This window comes from Meriones unguiculatus, chromosome 11, assembly GCF_030254825.1.
Source record: "Meriones unguiculatus strain TT.TT164.6M chromosome 11, Bangor_MerUng_6.1, whole genome shotgun sequence".
Taxonomy (NCBI): domain Eukaryota; kingdom Metazoa; phylum Chordata; class Mammalia; order Rodentia; family Muridae; genus Meriones; species Meriones unguiculatus.
In genome coordinates, this window is record NC_083359.1 from 23,575,744 (window position 1) to 23,594,797 (window position 19,054).

Consider the following 19,054-nt stretch of genomic DNA (forward strand, 5'->3'; position numbering starts at 1 on the left):
GGAGGAATGGGAGAAGAGGAAGGGGCCACCCTTGGGATGTAAAGTAAATAAACTGAAGTAAAATAAAATAAAAACATATTACTGGTTCCAGTTTAATATTTTGCTTATATTAGCTTTATAATTGGGAAATGTTTTGCTTTTCTATTCTGTGATAGTCTGCAAAAGATTAAAACTTTTTAATTCTTTGTGTATGTACACAACATGTGTGACAGTCTGTTATAAATAGCCAATGTTTATCAGGCTTATTTGTCACAGAAGCTATTACAATCGAAGCATTCTTTGAGCTCTCCACTTCTAGTCCTTTTTTCATAATCCTTGGAGAACTGTTCCCTATCAGTGCTGATAATTTCCTAAGGATCTGCCTATTTTCCCCAAATCTTCAAATGCATTAGGATAAAGTTATCCATGTTCTCTTACTTGCTGCCTATATTTATGTCCTTCTTTGTTTCTGCTATTAGTTGTATTCCCCCCCCCCTCTTTTTTTTGTCCCCTAGCCCAAAAGTAGTGTCTCAAAGCCCAAGGCTAAAGCACCACCTCTGGGGCACCCATAAACCCTTTCAGATCAGATGATTCTGCACATGACTAGTTTGTCTAAAGCTTGAGCTGCTTGGGGCCAAATGGTTTTCAGAAGGAATTTAGGCTGGGTGTTGTCTTTTACCTACAGCGTTTACTCTGGGATGACTAAGTGCCTGGGTTAATGAAAATGAGCATCCACGGATACTAATTACCAAATCAAGTCTACACAGCTGATAAGTAGCAGTACCCAAATTCTAAAACTGAAGGTTCCTTCTGTTTATTGGGGGAGGGGGGAGATAACAAATATTTATTGTGTGTTGTACTTTTGTTTTTTGAGATAACGTCTTTCAAGATAGCCTTTCACTGGAAATCCCACCCTCTTACCTGCTTCACCCTCCAGAAGGCTGAGATTCTAGGTTTTAGCCACTATGCCCAGTTACATTATGGATGTTTCAACAGCCATCTCTGATTAACAGGATGAATCAACCTGTAAAGACCTAATTCAGTTTTGAATGAGGGTAACTGAGGATAAGCTCTGAAGCAGTGCCTCTGGGTTTCATTTCAATCCTCTCTGCAACTGGCTACAGCCTCCTAACACTTAAGTAAGACTGCCACTTATTGGTGGCATCATCACATTACAATATGAAGCCAGTTTTAAATTTTTAATGCTAATGTAAAAAACAAAATACTCAGTACAGGGAATATACTTGCATGAAAACATCAGTGAGTCCCATGAACATATCCAATTATTTACAAATGAAAAATGTAACCAGAGCTGGACATGATGGCACACACCTGTAACCCCAGCACTCAGGGAGACAGAGGCAGGCATATCTCTGAGAATTTGAGGCCAACCTGGTCTACAAAGCAAGGCTACACAGAGAAACAAACAAAACAAAAAAGAGAGAGAGAGAAAAGAAAGAAAATAAAAGAGAAGAGAAAAAAAGAAAAGAAAAGAAAAGAAAAGAAAAGAAAAGAAAAGAAAAGAAAAGAAAAGAAAAGAAAAGAAAAATAGAACCAGAAGCTGAGTGTGGTGACACCTGCCTGGAACTCCAACACTCAGCATGCTGAGGCAGCAGGATTACTGTAAGCTTGAGGCCAGCCTGGTCCACAGTATGCTTCATGCCAGCCAGGGTTAAATAAGAAGACCTTGTCTCAAAATGCCAAAAAAAATAAAAATAAACCTTTATCATAAAAGCAGTAGTGAGAACATTAGCTAACCATCCATAGCTAAGTACTACTGCATAGTACACCGTGGCCATTATCTCATTCAGTCATTAAAACAATCCTATGAAGATTTTGTCATTCTTCTTTCTGTCGTATATTTACTATTATCAGCATGTGAGATGTGTGTAGAAATCAGAGGACAACTTTCAGAGTCCACTCTCTTCCTCTACTATGAATTCCGAGCAAGCACTTCTATTGAGTAATTCTCCTGGCCTTAGATTAGTGTCTCAGTGACACTGCTTCCAGATAAACTTCTAGGATAAACACTTTAAAAGAAACCATGCAGTCCATCAGCCACATTTGCTCTGTTGTCTGATTTTAAACCCCCAGTGTAAAATTTTACATTTAAGTAGTTCAGAAACTCCAGAGAATACGTCACAAAATGCTTGAGGTTCAACTTCATTGTTCATATTTTATCCCTACTTCATATATAAAATTAGATTAGAGCAGAGTGCTTTCATTTACCTATTGCTGTCAAGCCATAGTAGACAAGTGTATGAAACAGAAATTGTAGTTCTCAGAGCCTAATATATTAAATGGATTTACACTAAGTTTACCACCAGATGGAGAAGACAAGAAAGCAGTAAAAACGAGAGGAGGGGAGGTGTAAGTACAAAAATATCTTTGCCAGTTTCTTAACCCTCGTAGATTCTGGCCCAAGCAAACCATAAACTTTAAGCTTCAATTTTTCATGAGTCTTAAGGAACACTGAGAAGGGGTTTTAGGTAGAGTAGGAAGCACCCACATCTTCTCCATACAGATGCCTTAACCAATGCACCATGCCTCCTCCATATGTTCAAAAAGATATTCAATCTACAAATGTTTCATTCTCAGGCTAGTGTCACAAGTATGTTTATATCTACAAGTATGTACTTCAGGATTAAAAGCTGGAGTAGCTCTATTTACTTGGATGATTTACAGTATGACAGACTAGAGGACAGAGAATGAAGCTCAGTGCTTTGTATATGAAACTAAATACCTACTTTCTAACCTAATTCTTCCACTTACTAGTTCTATAACCTTGGTTAAGTCAACCTCCCTGAACCTCTACACTTTCACCTGTAATGAATGAAGATGGGTTGAATTGTGGATAACTAACTTTGTATGTGATTAGAACAGCACTACCAACATATTATACTTGTCTTTACAAAAAGATATAAACTAGATAAGGTGTTCTGAGTAAGCTATATTGGAAGCAAGACTCTTCTGAGGGTGATGTAAACAGCTAAGTGACCAAGATACAATCTTAGCAAACATACCAGAAAAAAAAAATGTTAAGACTGAAGAGCAGCTACTCAACATAAGTTTCTACTTGGGGAAAGCCTGTATCATTTGTAAAGGCAAAGTATGTGCACTTCTCATAGAGTTGTACCACAACCATTTTAAATTGAACTCTGCCAGCTCCAGGGCTAACCAAATAAAACCTGCTGAAATCAGGGAGAAATTGTAACTGTTTACCTAGGAAACCAAACATATTACATCTATGGGTGAGTTTTAATTTTGAGCTTATATCACAATCACATGAAAGGCTTGTTCATGCTATTTCAAGAGTTTTTGGTTCAGTTGTAGTATGAGAAACTTTGCATTTCTAATAGAGAAGTCCCCAAGAGAAGTTATGTTGCAGGTCCAGTGACCACATTTTAAAAATCATTATCCTACATTAAGAGAATGACCGGCAGGCAGCCTTTAATGCAAAGTTATCCTCTTAAGACCTTGGATGAAGAGGATGAGCTAGAAGATGAAAAGGATGAATTAAAGTGAAAACAAAAATCAGTTCTCTAAAAACTTTTTTGCTCATATAAAAATTAACTAAGAAAGAAATGGAGTTAATGAAAGACCTATCCCTCACAGTCATTCAAACCAAGGAGTCAATTTAACTTTTACCATCTTAAGTAGAATATAGTCACACGGCCTCACAAACATGTATGGCACTGTGTGGGGAAATGTGGTACATGGCTGGCCAGTTACATCTCAGCCACATATCTCAAAAGAAAACAAGAATGTTCGGTAAACATTTAGCAGTTTCTCCCACCAAACCTTTTTCCATTGCAGGCTTCCAGATTTAAGAGCTAAAATCAGTTTTGAAGGAATAATGTAGGGTCTGGAGAGTGGCCCAGTGGGTGAGAGTATGTACTGCTCTTGCAGAGCACCAGTTTGGTTCTCAGCAGCCCTAGAAATGGCTCACAACCACCTTAACTCTAAGGAATCCAACACCCTCCTTTAGCCTCTGCAAGCACTGCAGACACACACACAGGGAGAGGGAGGGAAGTAGTGGGGGAGAGAGAGAAATAATTAGAAACAAAATAGTTAGTACATAGATATATTAATGACTAAAAGAAAGAATAAACTTAATGACCAAAGATTTACCTGCCTGGGGCAAAGAGTGAGCCCTAACAAATATTCTATGATGGGGGGAGGGGGAGCTTTCATTAGGAAAATAAAGTTCCTATATTGTTTTGGAATAAGTCTAAATATTTTATAATTTCCCATGTATATCTCGATGCCCTTTAGTAGTCTTAAAAACAAATAACTTTTTTCTAAGAATGACAGTTCACTATCACTTTGAGTTTTTATTACAAATCCAAAAATAGGACTATCCCATACAATAGCAAACATTCTGCTTTATTACTCAAATATACTTGCTTACCTATGTTTAATGTTAAATTACCACCTACAGCATTTCAATTGAAAAAGTCTCTTTATATCTTTAATATACCTGCTAAGACTATCCGAAAGAAAATAAACTAATATATGATGCTTCTTACTAAAAGGAAAAAAAAAAATACTCTTCATGGTCTTTCATTCATTTCATCAATTAAGACACATAAGGCAGCATCTTTTTCTATAATCTGGTCCTTTCTGTGACCTGAATTTTCTCTTTGTTGTTCATTCTGTCCAGTGCAGTTACTGTTATCATCAGTATCCATTGGCTCAGCTTTAACTCTCATCCCCGCTTCTGAATGGGGCAAATCATCAGGTAAAGAAGCCAAGCAATTTTGAATCATTTCAATTACTCGTTCCAGGTGTTTCTGAAACCTCTCAGCTGTTTCAAGACGTTGACGTTTCTGGACCTCCATCATGACTCTCAAAGTCTCTCGTGCTTGGTGGGGTCGATATTCATTTATAAGATGATGCACATGTACGAACAGCAGCTTAAGATCTTCTAGCTTTTCTTCTCGTTTTATACTCCCAGGGCTCCTTATTAAAATATCTAAAAGGTCCAAGAAATTTACCAGTATAGACATATTGAGTTTTCTCAGTTCTTTCTTGTGATCAAATTGCAAAGGATGAAGCCGTTCAATGCCCTGACTTTCCAAAGGGCGAATGATGAGATCATCACATTGGAACTGGTTGCCGAACATCATGTAACTGTCTTTAATTGGAGGGGGAGGCTTGGGAGCTAAGCCTTCCTGAATATTTTCATCTGTGTATTCCTTGATGTACTGCATTGGAGGTGGTGGAAGTGCACTCACTTGCTGGGGTTCACCCATTGTGGACAATCAAGAACCTAAAGAAACAGAACACAGATTTAGAGCAGATTCATAACCCCCCATTAGTGACTTCAGCATTATGTTCTTCCTTCTTCTTACAGTATAGGGTCCAAGCCAAGACAATCAGACTGTAAAGTTAACATTTACAATAAGGAATAGTTACTAATTCTTTTCTAATTAAATATTATGTTGTTAACACCCATAAAAGACCTCCAGCACCTGTCTATTTCTCAAACATAGACCTGGGAAAAGTATACTGAAAAATAAAAGAGGATGGACAGCATGGAAGCAGAGGCTCTAGTGGCGTCTGTCACTGTGTCATGAAGCTTCACTGACGAGGAAAAAAAATTACACACCTATGACCAGGTCAGCCTGGTCAACACCAACTACGATGTTTGTAAGTTCACTAAGACCACATTATCTGCAAGCTTCCTAATGGGAGATATGCCTTGAAAATTGCGAACTTGTCAGCTAGTCAAGACAACAGGTGTTCTAATTTCACCCTAGAGGGGGAGGAAGACGCATCTTCATGAAGGACAAAAAACAAAACAAAACAAAAAAACAGTTAAGCTCATGGGACAGAGCAGGGAAGGTACAGAAAGGCGTACACCAAAGTCTGTCTTCCAAAAAGGTCTGCCCTCTGTCCACCTGGTGATAGCAACAGTTATGATTACACAGGTTTCAAGCCATCCTGGTCTACAAAGTGAGTCTAGAACAGCCAAGGCTACACAGAAAAAAACCAAAAAATAAAATGCTGCAGTCAATTTCATTACAGTGAAGGTAACAGCAATGAGAGCCATGAAATAATCTCTAGTATCTAAATATATATGCAAGTGGAGGTATGTGAACTTCACCTATAAAGGAAATTTCGAGAACATAAAACATAAAAGTGTCACTTGGAAATCCTACAATTGTTTTGAATCTCTTCAAGTCCTTCTCACCTGTTGTTCCCACCTGCCAATAAGATTTGCTTTGCTTGTTTAGAAAAGAGAGATGCTAGCACTAAGGATACACGTGTTCTAGGTAAGCTAACAAATTTTGGAAATTAGACAAAGTGGGAAAGCATGAAGCAGAGTCCACCACAGGTTTGGCAGGACTTTTATTGCTATTTAACTTTTTTTTTTTTTAAGACCTAACTGCCCTAGATAAGGTGGCTCATGCTGTAGTTCTAGTGATTGAGAAGCATGATAGATGTGAGTTCAAGGCCAGTTTGGGCTACATAGTGAGTTTTGGGCCAGCCTGTGCTGAATATTCATCTTTTAAAACTAAGTAAATAATTTAAAAGTACATCGGTTTGTGAAGATATGGTGATGATCTGTTAAGTATTACAGGAGAGGTGGGTATGATCAAAACACAGTGTGTTTGTGTATAAAATTCTCAAAGAACAAATACACTAAAAAAAGAGAAGGGTCTACATTTGGGGTGCTTTTGTATGGTACGTGATTACTATTCTTCATGTTTGATTTTTTTTGGGGGGGGGAGGATAGACATCCCTTGGAACCTACCCTGAGCAAGAACATTAATGTGCAAATGTCACATGATTTATTTACTACACTTTCCCATAGCCAAACTACATATGCTGCCTCTCAACCTCATATACAATCAATTTTCTTTTCGTTATACACTGGTTTCCGAAACCAAACACTTCAAACTCTGTAAACATTTTGATAAAAATCACCATTGTTAAATTTCATACTAGTACTATCCAAGGTTTCTGAAGGAAGCCCCAGGTAGAATTTTATTAACACGTTAGCATTTTGCACCTTTCCCTGCATAAACTTAAAACCTAAGTCCCAACGCTGCAACTTCAAATGGTCAAAATAACCTCTACTTATTGCAGTTTGAGTTTAACTATATTATCCAAAGAGGAGATTCCTGAGTGTGTTTTCACACTGATCCGAGTTTCAAGATAACACCACTGTCCAACAACTGGGTACTGAAGTAACATGGGTTCCGTACCAGTTTTACACTTGGACTATTATCTGAGGACAGCCACTTCAAATTTTTCAGATTGTCCAACCGTCTGGACTAAGTATGTCAGGGTGTATACCTAAAACACGAACGTCGATTTGCAGCCAATGCAAGTCGACACTGGGCCTGAATTTCATTCACTGGGGGGCTTTTGAAGTTGGGGATTTGCGATTCGTTTCACCACACCCACACTACACCCGCAGTTTCTCAAAGGTCTCCAATAAGTGAGCCTCGCTTGATCTTCGTAACGGCACAACTATTCCCAACTTGACTTGAGCGACAAGAAGCCAATTCCCAACGCGCAGAACGGGGGTGCGTTAGACCAAAAAACGCTGGTAAACGGTACAACGGGAATTCTTATTTCAGGTTTTTTCTTTGGTTTAGAGCGAATGTGCAAACCCCCCTCGCCCGTAACTTTTTACTGAAGTCTCGAAGCTCCCAATGGAAGAGCCCTGACTTACAGAAACCGCCCATCGCCGGTTTAAACTGAACTTTTCGAGGCTGCTGGAGGCCGTAACTTAGCAACACTAACAGAGTTCACACTTTCCAGTGCTTGCACTTTTGGGGGGGAACTTGTCCCCCGTGATTGGGACCCCTCCGAAAGTCCGGAAAATGATGACCGGGATCCGCTCGGGGTTCCCCTCCTCTCCCGTCCCCTCCCCCGCGCCCTGACCCCGAGCCCCCAAGGCGGCTAGTCTCATTTTACCAGTGGCGACAGGGCACGGTCCCGGCTAGGACCACGGAGCGCTTAAAAGCCGGCGGCGTGGGGACGAGAACTCCGGCCTCCCAGCTCCGGTCCGGCTCGTCGTCCTGAAGGCGGGAAGCCCGGAGCGGCCGCCTCAGGACCCCGGAGGCTCGGCTCGGGCACGTGGGAGGAAGGCGAGCCCGGGCTGCCCGGGCCGCCCCGCGCCGGACCTCGGCGCTCCACGCCCGGAGAGACGCAACCGAGGGGGCGGAGAGACAAGCTCGGGCTGCGGTCGCCGACCGCCGCCGCCGCCGCTCACCTCGGCTCTTGCTTTTCCGGTAGCGGCTTTTCCTCAGCGCAGCGGAAGCACAACTTCCGGTTGCCTTCTCAGGAAGAAGCCTCTGACGCTGGCTTTTGATTGGCTACTGTGGCTGTCCTATAACAAGTCCTAATCCCGCCCTAAAGATAGTGCGCACGCGCACTCCCGCATCTCCCGCTCCTCCAGGGAGAAGATCTGTTTATTTAGGTCAGGTCAGGGGAGTCCTTGTTCGTACTTGCTGTCTGTAAAAGAAAGTACTGTCTATCAGTTCCATTCCCCGCCGCTCCCACTTTTAGATGAGACTCATAAAAATTAAACAAGGAATTCACTTGCCTCATGAAAACGTCGAAAAATACAGATAAACAGTATATTAAAAATTATATCAATGCTAACCTCACCGTGAAACGTGTTTTTAAAACAAGATGGTACTCTGATACATTTCGTTTATGTATATTTATTTTTCTGTATTTACTTATTTATGTGCAGATATTTGTGAACGGGATTGAGAATAACATCCAAATTCTCCACTTCCCCTCTTCCGTTCACTTCTATTTTCATTTAGGAATTCAAAGATGTCAATCACAATTCTTTCACAAATTAACAAATGAAAAAAAAAATGAAATGTGGTTTTTGAAAACGGAGGGAGGGGTCAATTTCACTTGTAGTCCAGGCTGTCCTTTCCAGCCACAGGAGAGCTGGGACTATAGAAATGTGCCATCATCAGGCCCATCAACAAAACTTTCCATTTAGGCTTTTTTTTTTCCCTCCCACAAGCATTGCTAACAAATGTCCTAATTCATGGGAGTCTTAAGAATGCATGTTACAAATTAAAAGATAAGAATGTTCTGATAAAACAGCTCTGCTTCACACACAAGAATTTCCCAGTTTCTTTCTTTAAATATGTGGAGAATTGCAGGCATAAAAGCAAAAGAACAGTCTACTCACCACCAGCTTCAACAGTAATATGCTCCACATAATTTCATCTCTAGTCCGGTATGCATCTCTAGAAGGTAAGGGCTCTTTCTTTTTTTTTCATCTACCCATAGAATTATTATCTTACTGAAAGTGTTTTAGTATGTTAGTATATATTAAAGAAACAAAACTGATAAAATGAATGTGTGTATACACATATACATATATGAGTGTATGACTTATTACAGGATACAGTCCAAATAGTCCAACAATGGCTGAAAGGCTGAAAATCCTGTAGTTGCTCAGTCCAAGGGGCTGGATGTCTCAGCAGACCCCCTCTGGCATTAGAAACCTGGAGGATTCCTGGAGAACTGCAGGTCTTCAGTCTATGTTGGAATCCCAAAGAACTTTTGGTTCTAATACTGTCGAAGGAATGACACAGCAACAGGACAGGTGAAGTTGTCAGTGAGAGCGAGGGCAAGCAACCGAAAAGCCGTTTCCTTGCTTCTTGTCCTTTTATCTGGGCAGCTACAAGAAAATGCCACCCAGTCTTCCTGCTTCTAAAAATCTGATTATGAAAATTCCTCACAAGAGTTCACAGTAGCTAGGGTTTTAGTTGATTCAGACGCAATCGCGTTCATAACCAAGATTAGCCATCATCTGAAGATAAGTTCATAGGGCTGGGATGTGGCTCAGTTGGGAGGGAGCTTGCCTCGATTGCCCCTAATCGTGGGTTCTGTCTCCAGCACTACATAGGGGTAGCCATGTCATGATAGGAGCTGGTGAAAATATGGGTATAATAAACACTTATTTTTTTCTTTAGTTTATTTATTTAATCACTTTACAGCCTGATCACAGCCCCTCCCTCCTCTCCTCTCAATCCTACCTTAACGCCCCACTCCCTCCATTCCCCTCACCCTTTGTCCTCATAGAAAGAAAGAAACACCCTTCCCTCCCCCGTACCAACCCAGCCTGATGCATCAAGTCTGGTCCAAGCACATCCCCTCTCACTGAGGCCAAACAAGGCAACTCAACCAAGGGAAAGGGATCTAAAGGCAGAGAAAAGGGTCAGAGACAGTCCCATTGTTAGGGGACCCACACGACCATACTGTGGGTGCAGGAAAGCAAACCTAGGTCATCTGCAAGAACAACATGCCCTCTTAACCACCAAGCCAACTCTCCAACCCTATCACTTAGTTTCTTGCATGGCATCCCATCCAAGAATGTTTGCTGAACCAAACACTATAAGGAACTGTTCTTTTTTATGATTTTAAGGTTGGTTTTATGACTTATATTGAAGTTTTTAACTCTGGGCAGATTTGTTTTTATCAGGGTTCCATTTGTTTATTATTTTTGTATATAGAAATCTAATTTTCCCAACACCTCGCCGATTCTGCTGGGATTGTACCATTGATAGAAAGACAGGTTCATAAATAATAATCTGTGGGTTGTCAGATCTGTTAATGTAATCTGTTAATTACATTGTATTTTCAGCCTGTTAATAGGTCTCAGTAGGATTGGAAGCTAGCAAATGTTGTTGTCAGCATCTGCTTATTCGCATCGTGTAATATATAGTGTGCATTTGTGTGTGTGTGCATTTGTATATAAACATACAGTCATATATAATCTAAAGGATGCACTTCCAGTGAAAATTGTTAGCAATGAATTTTCCTCTGATATCTACAGTATAGTTTTATTCCATTCTAACTGTTTTTGTTGCTGTTGCTTTATTGGTATGAGCAAACTTATCACTAGCCTCAATCTGCACCTGGTACAGCCCTTTGGTGGGAGGGACAGTTTGCTTTGCTCCTTGCGTTTTCTTACCAGCAGGGGGCAGCAGTGACTAGATCAGCTACATTCAGGCTGTGGGGCTTCTGTACTCATTTCCCCCACTGTCTCCCACTTTCCATCTGTTACACACAGGCGGCTGTGTGCTTGCTGCTGATGTGCTATTTCTCACCCTCTATTCGGATAACTAGGCTCTGTGGATCTCTCCACTGTCTGGCCAATAATAAACTCGAGTGAATCGCCTCAGGCACCCACCTCAAAGAGAAGTTATTTTCTGGCTTTGTGGTTCCAAATGCAGAGAAAATGGAAAGTACTAGAAGGGCTTCTATGCCACCCTCATGGCTCCCTGTGTTGTCTTTGTATCCTGCTCTCCTGTTTCTGCTAAGTTGTAGCTGTGCACCTGTTTTAGTTCTATAGCTATAGATAAGCTGACCTACCTTAGCCAGCTCGAGCATAGCCACGCAGCGTCCAAAGCCAGTGTAGAATATCGTTTTGGTGAGAGTGAGAGATGGATTATGGGTAAAAGTGAAAGTATGAAGGAAACCCTTCCATGTGTCCTGAAGAGCAGGTGTGTACAAAGATGAGCTGCCTGGCCTTGGTACCACTTTATATCAGGGCCAAGTTTGTCTCAGATTAAGGGGAGGGAGAATGGGGGTATAGCTTTGGTAGGGTTGATCACCATGCTTGAGATTCTGGGTTTAACTCTCTAACACAACCAAAAAAGGGGCAAGGGACGACACTCAGTAATTAGGGCAAACAATATTTTAATAAAAATTCAAACAATAAAATTTAAGACAAAGAGACTATATGATAGACAAATATGACCACTTTAAATAAGGAAGAGTTCCATATTTACTTTAATGCCACCACTGAAAGGGAGTCTTCACATTTGAAGACTGGAATTACTTTCCATATGGCATCGGCGGCAGGGCTCTTAGACTTTCAGGTTTTTGTAGTGCACTGATCTCTAGTGCTCATTCATCAAGTATTTATTGCTCACCAAGTAAACGGCAGCCACTGTCCTAGATGCTGCAGAAACAGTGTTCCAGCCACTACAAGCCCAGTGTTCCTTCTACAGTTCTAGGAATCTTCACACACACACCCTTGAAATGCTGTGCTTCAGATCTGCAATGCAAGTTTTTCAGAACCCTTCAGTGTCCCAAGGACAAGGACAAATTTTATGATACAGGCCCTTACAGTTTGTTTACTCTATTCAGACTCCAGCATTAGACTCGCCAAGATTTAGCTATCTTTTTTCTATAGATACTTTTCATCTCCTTTTTTTCCCACCAATTTATTACCAGTTTGGCCTCCAGTATCTATAAATGTGGACGGAGAAACTTCCTGTTCAGTCAGGGTGGAGCAAAGTACAGGAAGTCCCGGCCTGGGTTCAGGAGACCTGATTTCAGCTAATGGGATGGGTAACTCCAGGTGAGCTGCACCTCAGTGAAATGATAAGCTTCAGGCGAAGCCAGCCCGTACTTACTTCCTGGAAGTACTGGCAGTGCTGTCCAGGTGTCAGCTGGGGCTTAGGGTACTCGCCTTGTGCCTACTTTCACTAGCAGCCTTGCTTTCTCTTTAAGATTTCATCATTTGAAAGGTCATTGGATAACTAAAAGTCCTTGAAATTTGATGTTGGTTCATTCTAGTAGAACGTCCCCCAACCCCCGTGTATGTGTTATTGACAACAGAGAAATATTGCAGTCTCTGCAACTTCATGGAGCCCTTGAAGAGTCATGTCTGACGGAGAGAAAAGCTTTCCTTCCCAGGAGTCAGGGTAAAGGTACTGAAATTCTCTAACCAGTCTTCTGTTTGAATTTTATTTATTTATGCATCCATTCATTCGTTTACCTAGCTATTTTCTCAGTGTTGAGGACGGAAGTCAGGGCTTTGCACATACGAGGTGAGCTATGTACCATTAAGCACATCCCTTACCGAAGACCAGTGGTTCCCAACCTGCCTGACGCTGGGACCCTTTGATACCGTTCCTCATGCTGTGCTGACCCCCAACATTAAAATCATTTCATCGCTACTTCATAACTGTAATTTTGCCGCTGTTATGAATCATAATGTAAATATCTGATACACAGGATATCTGATATGCGATGCCCATGGTGGGGGGAGTCATGACCCACAGGGTGAGAACTGATACCCTAGTCTGTTTTGTAGAGTACTTTTAGGGTAACAGTATAAAATAGTTAAAAGGCAGAAAATGCCTTCCTTCCCAGCACACACCCACAGCCTCCCCAACCATCAGAGTCCCATCCCAGATTGGTACAGTTGATGCTGGGGAACCAGCATTTACACATCATCAGCACTTTAAAGTTCAAAGTCCACTTCAGGATTTACACTTGGTTCTGTACGTTCTGTGGGTTTTGACAAATGTATAATGGCATATACCCACCCTAATATCCCAGGAAGTAGTTTCACTGTCCTAAAAATCCCCTGAACTCTACCAGCCGTCCTTTCCTCTCCCCACGTCTCTGGAATTCATTGACCTTTTTCCTATCTGAATGAATTGGCCTTTCCTAAAATGTCACCTAGTTGGAGTCATATACAGTGTTTTCTGATAGTGCTCTTCTGCTTAATTTAATATTCTTCCATTTTCACGACTTTATATCTTCCTCTTTCACCATTTAATAACACTCTACCATGTAACAGTATCCATTCACCTGTGGAACAGCATTCTAGTTGCTTCCAGATGTTAGAGATTGTGGATAAAACTTCTGTAAATCTCAGTCTCTAAGTTGTTATGCAGATGTAAGTTTTTATTTTGATAAATTTCAAGGAGTGTGATTGTTGGAGCTATGGCAAGAGTGGTTTGTTTTGTTTTGGTTTGGTTTTTTTTTTTTAGCTTTGTTAAAAAACAGAATGAACAAACAAAAAACCACTCTGAACTGTCTTCCACATTAACTGTAAAGCTTCATTCCCCACAGCTATGACCAAGAGCTCCTGTTGTCTTTGCTGGTATTGGTTTAAATTTTAATAACTCCAGTGGCTCCACAGTTGCATCCCCTTATTGTAACTTGATAATATCATAAGATTCTGACCTCTCTGTCTCCATCTCTGTCTCTCTGTCTCTGTCTCTCTTCGTATCTGATCAGGTCTTTTGGTCCTTCTTCAGTCAGAATGTTCTTACTCCTTATTGTTTAACTTTTCAACTTTATTTATTGATAAATATGTGTATATGATGTGTGGGTGGGTGAGTGCTTGAATTCCAAGAGCACACGTGGAGGTCGGAGAACAACTCTGTGGAGTTGATTCTCTCCTGTTTCTGTGGTCTAGAGGGATTGAACTCGAGCTGGCAAGCTTGCACAGCTTTCATCTTTACCTGACGAGCCATCTCACCCACCTTTACTGTTTGCATTTAAGAATTCTTTAACAGTTTGGGTAATAACCTTTGTCAGATATGTCTTTTGCAAATTATTTCTCCTGCTCTGCAGTTTATCGTCTCAGTTTCAACAGTGTCTTTCATAAAGCAGATGGGTTTTGTTGTTTTAATCCAGACTGGCCTGAATTTTGATGGGTTATATGTTTGATAGTGATATAGTTTCACATTTTACAGGCAGACATATCTCTTGGTTTTTGTTCATTTTTATGATGAGTTAAGGTCTTTGGGTATCTAGTTGCTTCTATTTACTGATAAAACCATCCTGCCTCCAGTGAACTGCTTTTGCTTCTTCACCAAAAGTCAGTCTTTTTCTGGGCTTTCTCTTTTCTTGCATTGGTTTGTCTACTGTTTCAGCAACAATGTTTTGTGCTATTACAATAATTTTGTGATGAATCTTAAAGTCTAGTACTGTTCTCCCAGTATTGCACTGGGCACATTCAAGATTCCTTGCCTTTTCTTTTAAACTTCAGAATCAGTTTGTTGGTATGCTCACAGTAACTCCTAAACAAACTAGTTATTAAAATTGTCGACGATTACAGGTAATTAGATTACAGGTACTTACATGAAGTAATGTAATAAGACCCCTTGAATACCTTGTCCAGGTTGTTCGAATGGTACATCTTGTGAATGATAGTAGAGCCCGATTATTACAGCCACAATACATCACAGTCAAGGTCCCTTTCCATTACCTGTCATGGTGCCCTTTCATATAGCTGCTTCCCATGGAACCTGGCACCCCCTAGCCTGGTGTCCATTCTGTACCATTTTTATCTTGAGAACACTGCATCAATGGAACTAACCAGTACGTAACCTTTGGGGCTAGCTTTACAAATGGAACACTTCTCTGGAAGTCAGGTAGGCTGTCTCACACATATACCTATTTTTTTTTCCTGAGTATTACTCTATAACATGGATGTAACAGGGTATTTTAACCACCGAAGAGCATCATTCAGGGCTGTTTTTTATTATGTAGAAAGTTACCATAAACATTTGTGTAAAGATTTTTATGTCGATATATATCTTCATTTCTCAGGGGATAAATATTCAATGACAAAATTGCTATATGATATTTGCGTAGTTAGTATTTAAGAAACTACCAAACGTTTTCCATCGTGGCTGTGGAAAACATGCCCACTATCAACACATGACAGATGAGTGTCATAATTTCTCCTGCTCTGCATCACTCTTTTGCATTATTTTAATTATTTTAACTATTTTCATAGATACATAGAATTATAACATTGTGATCTTAGTTAGCATTTCCCTAAAGGGTTTTATGGATTTATTTAAGCTTATTTTCAGGTGAAATTTTTCCTTTTTATGCCCATTCTTTTTTTGCCCATTTTTATTAGAGGGTTTGTTTTAATTATTTTTTAATATTTTATTTTTATTTGGGGGTATGTGTGTGTAAGGGGATTGTGCACATGAGTGCAGTGCCCAAAGAAGCCAAAAGAGGGCATCGGATCCCCTGAAGCTAGAGGTGGCGGTGGTTGTGAGCCACCTGAAGGAAGTGCCAGGAACCACACTCAGGTCCTCTCTTTGATCGGTTTATGCTCCTAACGGATGCGCCATCTCTATAACCCCGGATGTGTTTCTTGCTGTTGGTATTTGATAATTTTAAAATATAGAACCTATGCCTTTGCAGGCTGTTTGATTTACAAATATTAATATATTTTGAGTTTTCAGCTTGCTTTTATTCCTTAATAAAGTCTTTCAAAGGACTAGTAATTTGAATTTTGAAGAAGTTTAAGTGATTGATTTGTTTTCCTTTATGGGCTAGCTACATGTTCAACATCTATGGTTTTTTTTTTTTTTTAAACATTTCTTTTAAGTCTATGCTTTATTTATGTATATCTTGAATAAGTTTTGACTCACTTTTAGTGCCTTTTGATAAGGCTTGAAAATAAATCAAAGTCTATGTTTTCTATGTTTGTTACTATGTGTATGCTGAAAGTGTTCTTTCTCCCATTGGATTGCTCTTGTACCTTTATAAGGAGTGTGTCAGCCATCTCTATACTGGTGTTCCTCAGCGTTTCCCATTGTGTCACATCAACACTGTGTGTATCCTTCCCCGTAAGCCACATAGGCTTGGTAACTACACTCTACAGGATCTTGAAATTAGGAAGGCATAGTCCCTGCTCCTTAGTTATTTTTTATAGTTATTTGGGGTGGTTGTATTTATTTCTCATATACATAAATTTGTAATTTTGCTCTGAATATCTTATTAGGGTTTTAACTGATACCACATTAGACCTATTAGACCTATAAATGACTTTGGGAAAGACAGAAACACTGCAACTTTAAATTCCTGAACTGGATATATCTCTCCATTGACTTCAATTATTAATTTTTCTTTCCTCAATGCTGTGGACAGGGCTTATGTAGATTAACATGTAAATACTTGTGTTTCGTACTCTGTGAACTTGGTGAACTCACTATGAGTTCTTGGAACTTTATTGTAAATACCTAGGGAGTTCCTGTATAGCACTCCCATTATCTCCTCCCAAGGATTTTATGTTCCTGCTTAGGGCCCTGCCCACAACCCCCGGCACTCTGCTGCGTAAGTGCGGTGCGTGGACATTCCTTCTTTGCTTCTAATCTTAGAGAAGCATGGGCCTTCAGCGCTAAATACAGTGTAGTTCAAGGCTTTCTGTGCTGTTTCGTATTGAAGTTCTGTTTCTGTTATATGAGAGTTCATTTTGAACAGATGTTGAATTTTGTCATCTATTCATTTTCAATAATTGATGTGATTATGTGACTTTTTTCCTGTAGTTTATGTAGTGAATTATAGCAATTGATTTAAGCTATTTCTAGAGTAAGAGCCACTTGGCCACAGTATATAATTTTGTACGTTGTAGAATCCTATTTGCTAATAGTTTGCTAGCAGTCTGTCTGTATACATGGGGGACATTAGTTCACTCTCCTCTTCTTTCTTCTCCTTTTTTTTAAGATTTTTTAAATTTTAGGTGTACAGGTGTTTTGTCCACATGTATGTATGTGTACCACATGCATGCACAGTGCCTGCAGAGGTCAGAAGAGGTATCCGATCCCCTGGTACTGGAATTATGGATGGTTGTGAGCTGCCATGTGGTCTTTTACAAAGACAGCAAGTGCTCTCAATTGCTGGACCACCTCTCCAGCAACTTCTCGACTTTGTTGAGGCAAAGTCTTTAATAACATCTTGATGACTTCATCCCCTTGACGTTGGCATTACATATGCCTAATCATACCTAGTCCTTCTTTTCATTAGTCTCTTTGGTTTTGGAATTAGAATACACCGATGACACTATCTAACACAAGGATCCAGGTAGCGTTTTCAGCACATCATAGGCAGAAAGGCTTTATTCTCAAGTTGCTACAAAACATGTATCAAGACATTCATATTCTAAGCCTTAGAGATAACCTCAACACACCTCAAAGAGTTGAAACTGTACTGTATATTATCTGACTGCAATGAAATCAATCTAGAGATCAATAACAGAGAGATGATAGGAACCAAACATTCCGTATATTCAAAATCTCAACAGCGCAGAACCAGAACTAGCTTGAGATAAATGAACAGTAGCCTGCCTTTTGGAAGGTGTCCTGTTAAGCTGACCTTCCTCCATGCTCTCCCCTCCACTCCTACCTCCTACCTCAGCCTCGCCTTCTACCTCAGTGCTTACTTATTTTAAATGGTGGTGTAATTCTCCATCAAAACTCTCTTGATTAGATTTGTTTTAGAGGGAGTTAAATCAGAATACCAGTTTAATATCTATTATGTGTTTGTACCCGTGTAAGAGTTTTTTGTTGTTTCATTTTCAATTTCATTGCCTTTTTGCTTTTGTCATACTATTTCTTCTCTATCTGGGCTTGACTTTCACTTTATTTCTTTGGGTTTTCTCTTATGGCTTTAGTCTTAGGATGAGAACTTAAGTCACTTTATTGAGGCTTCTATCCTCTATTGTACGCAGATGACATGTGCACTTGTCTCTATACTGGTTTGGCTATGTTCCTCAAATTTCAATATTATTTTTATTGTTTAAGTCCATCTATTTCTTATTCCCCTTTGGACTTTATAAAGACTGAGGATATAGCTCGGTGGTAGAATAAATTGAGTCTCCGGCAGTGAAAACAAACACAAAACCTGGACCACAGCCTTCCTTTATGATCATGTATAGTTAGAATTGTGCTGTTTTTACTGATCTCTAGATTGATTTCATTGCAGTCAGATAACATACAGTTTCAACTCTTTGAGGTGTGTTGAGGTTATGTCTAAGGCTTAGAATATGAATGTCTTGGTACATGTTTTGTAGCAACTTGAGAACAATGCCTTTCTGCCTATGGTGAGTGGAGTGTTCTAAAAGCACTGCCTGGATCCTCGTGGCGGATATCATTGATGGAGTCTGCACACGTGCCGATCTTTGTCTGGTTGTTCATCATATTGTTGAGAGAGGAATGTAGAACTACAACTCTAAATCCAACCACAATGGTAAATTTGTTTCTTTCAATTCAATTAATTTTTGATTTCCATATTTTATAGCTCTTCTGTTTGAAGAATATAATTGTAAGACTGTTGTTTTCTTGGTCACTTTCATGTCCTTCTCTCTTTTTTTTCTTTTCATCCCACCATGTCTCACTACATAGCCCAATTTATAACGGGTTAGTGGATCTGAACATTTTACATTTCCTGTCACCTGCTTCTTTCCCTCCCCTCCCCCAGCATCTCTCTCACCATTCTGACCTTGGTAGCCACTATAGCTCGCCTCCAGTAT

The 19,054-nt window shown here is 40.0% G+C and overlaps 1 protein-coding gene across 2 annotated transcripts; it reads right to left on the minus strand.

The window, feature by feature from the left end:
- Positions 1-4,287: 4,287 nt before the first annotated feature.
- Med7 (mediator complex subunit 7) lies at positions 4,288-8,282 on the minus strand. 2 transcript variants are annotated; one of them, XM_021646407.2, is made up of 2 exons: positions 8,210-8,282; positions 4,288-5,251 (listed from the first exon to the last, which is right to left on the minus strand). In XM_021646407.2, the coding sequence occupies exon 2, from the start codon at positions 5,232-5,234 to the stop codon at positions 4,533-4,535; it is 702 nt and encodes a 233-aa protein (XP_021502082.1). In that variant the 5' UTR covers positions 5,235-5,251; positions 8,210-8,282; the 3' UTR covers positions 4,288-4,532. The 2 variants fall into 2 exon arrangements, with proteins under 2 accessions (XP_021502082.1, XP_021502081.1); XM_021646406.2 differs by lacking the exon at positions 8,210-8,282 and adding an exon at positions 7,912-8,203.
- Positions 8,283-19,054: the final 10,772 nt, after the last annotated feature.

What these genes read in the sequence shown, in the direction of transcription:
- Med7 (XM_021646407.2), bottom strand. Translation starts at nt 5,234, where the DNA reads ATGGGTGAACCCCAGCAAGTGAGTGCACTTCCACCACCTCCAATGCAG.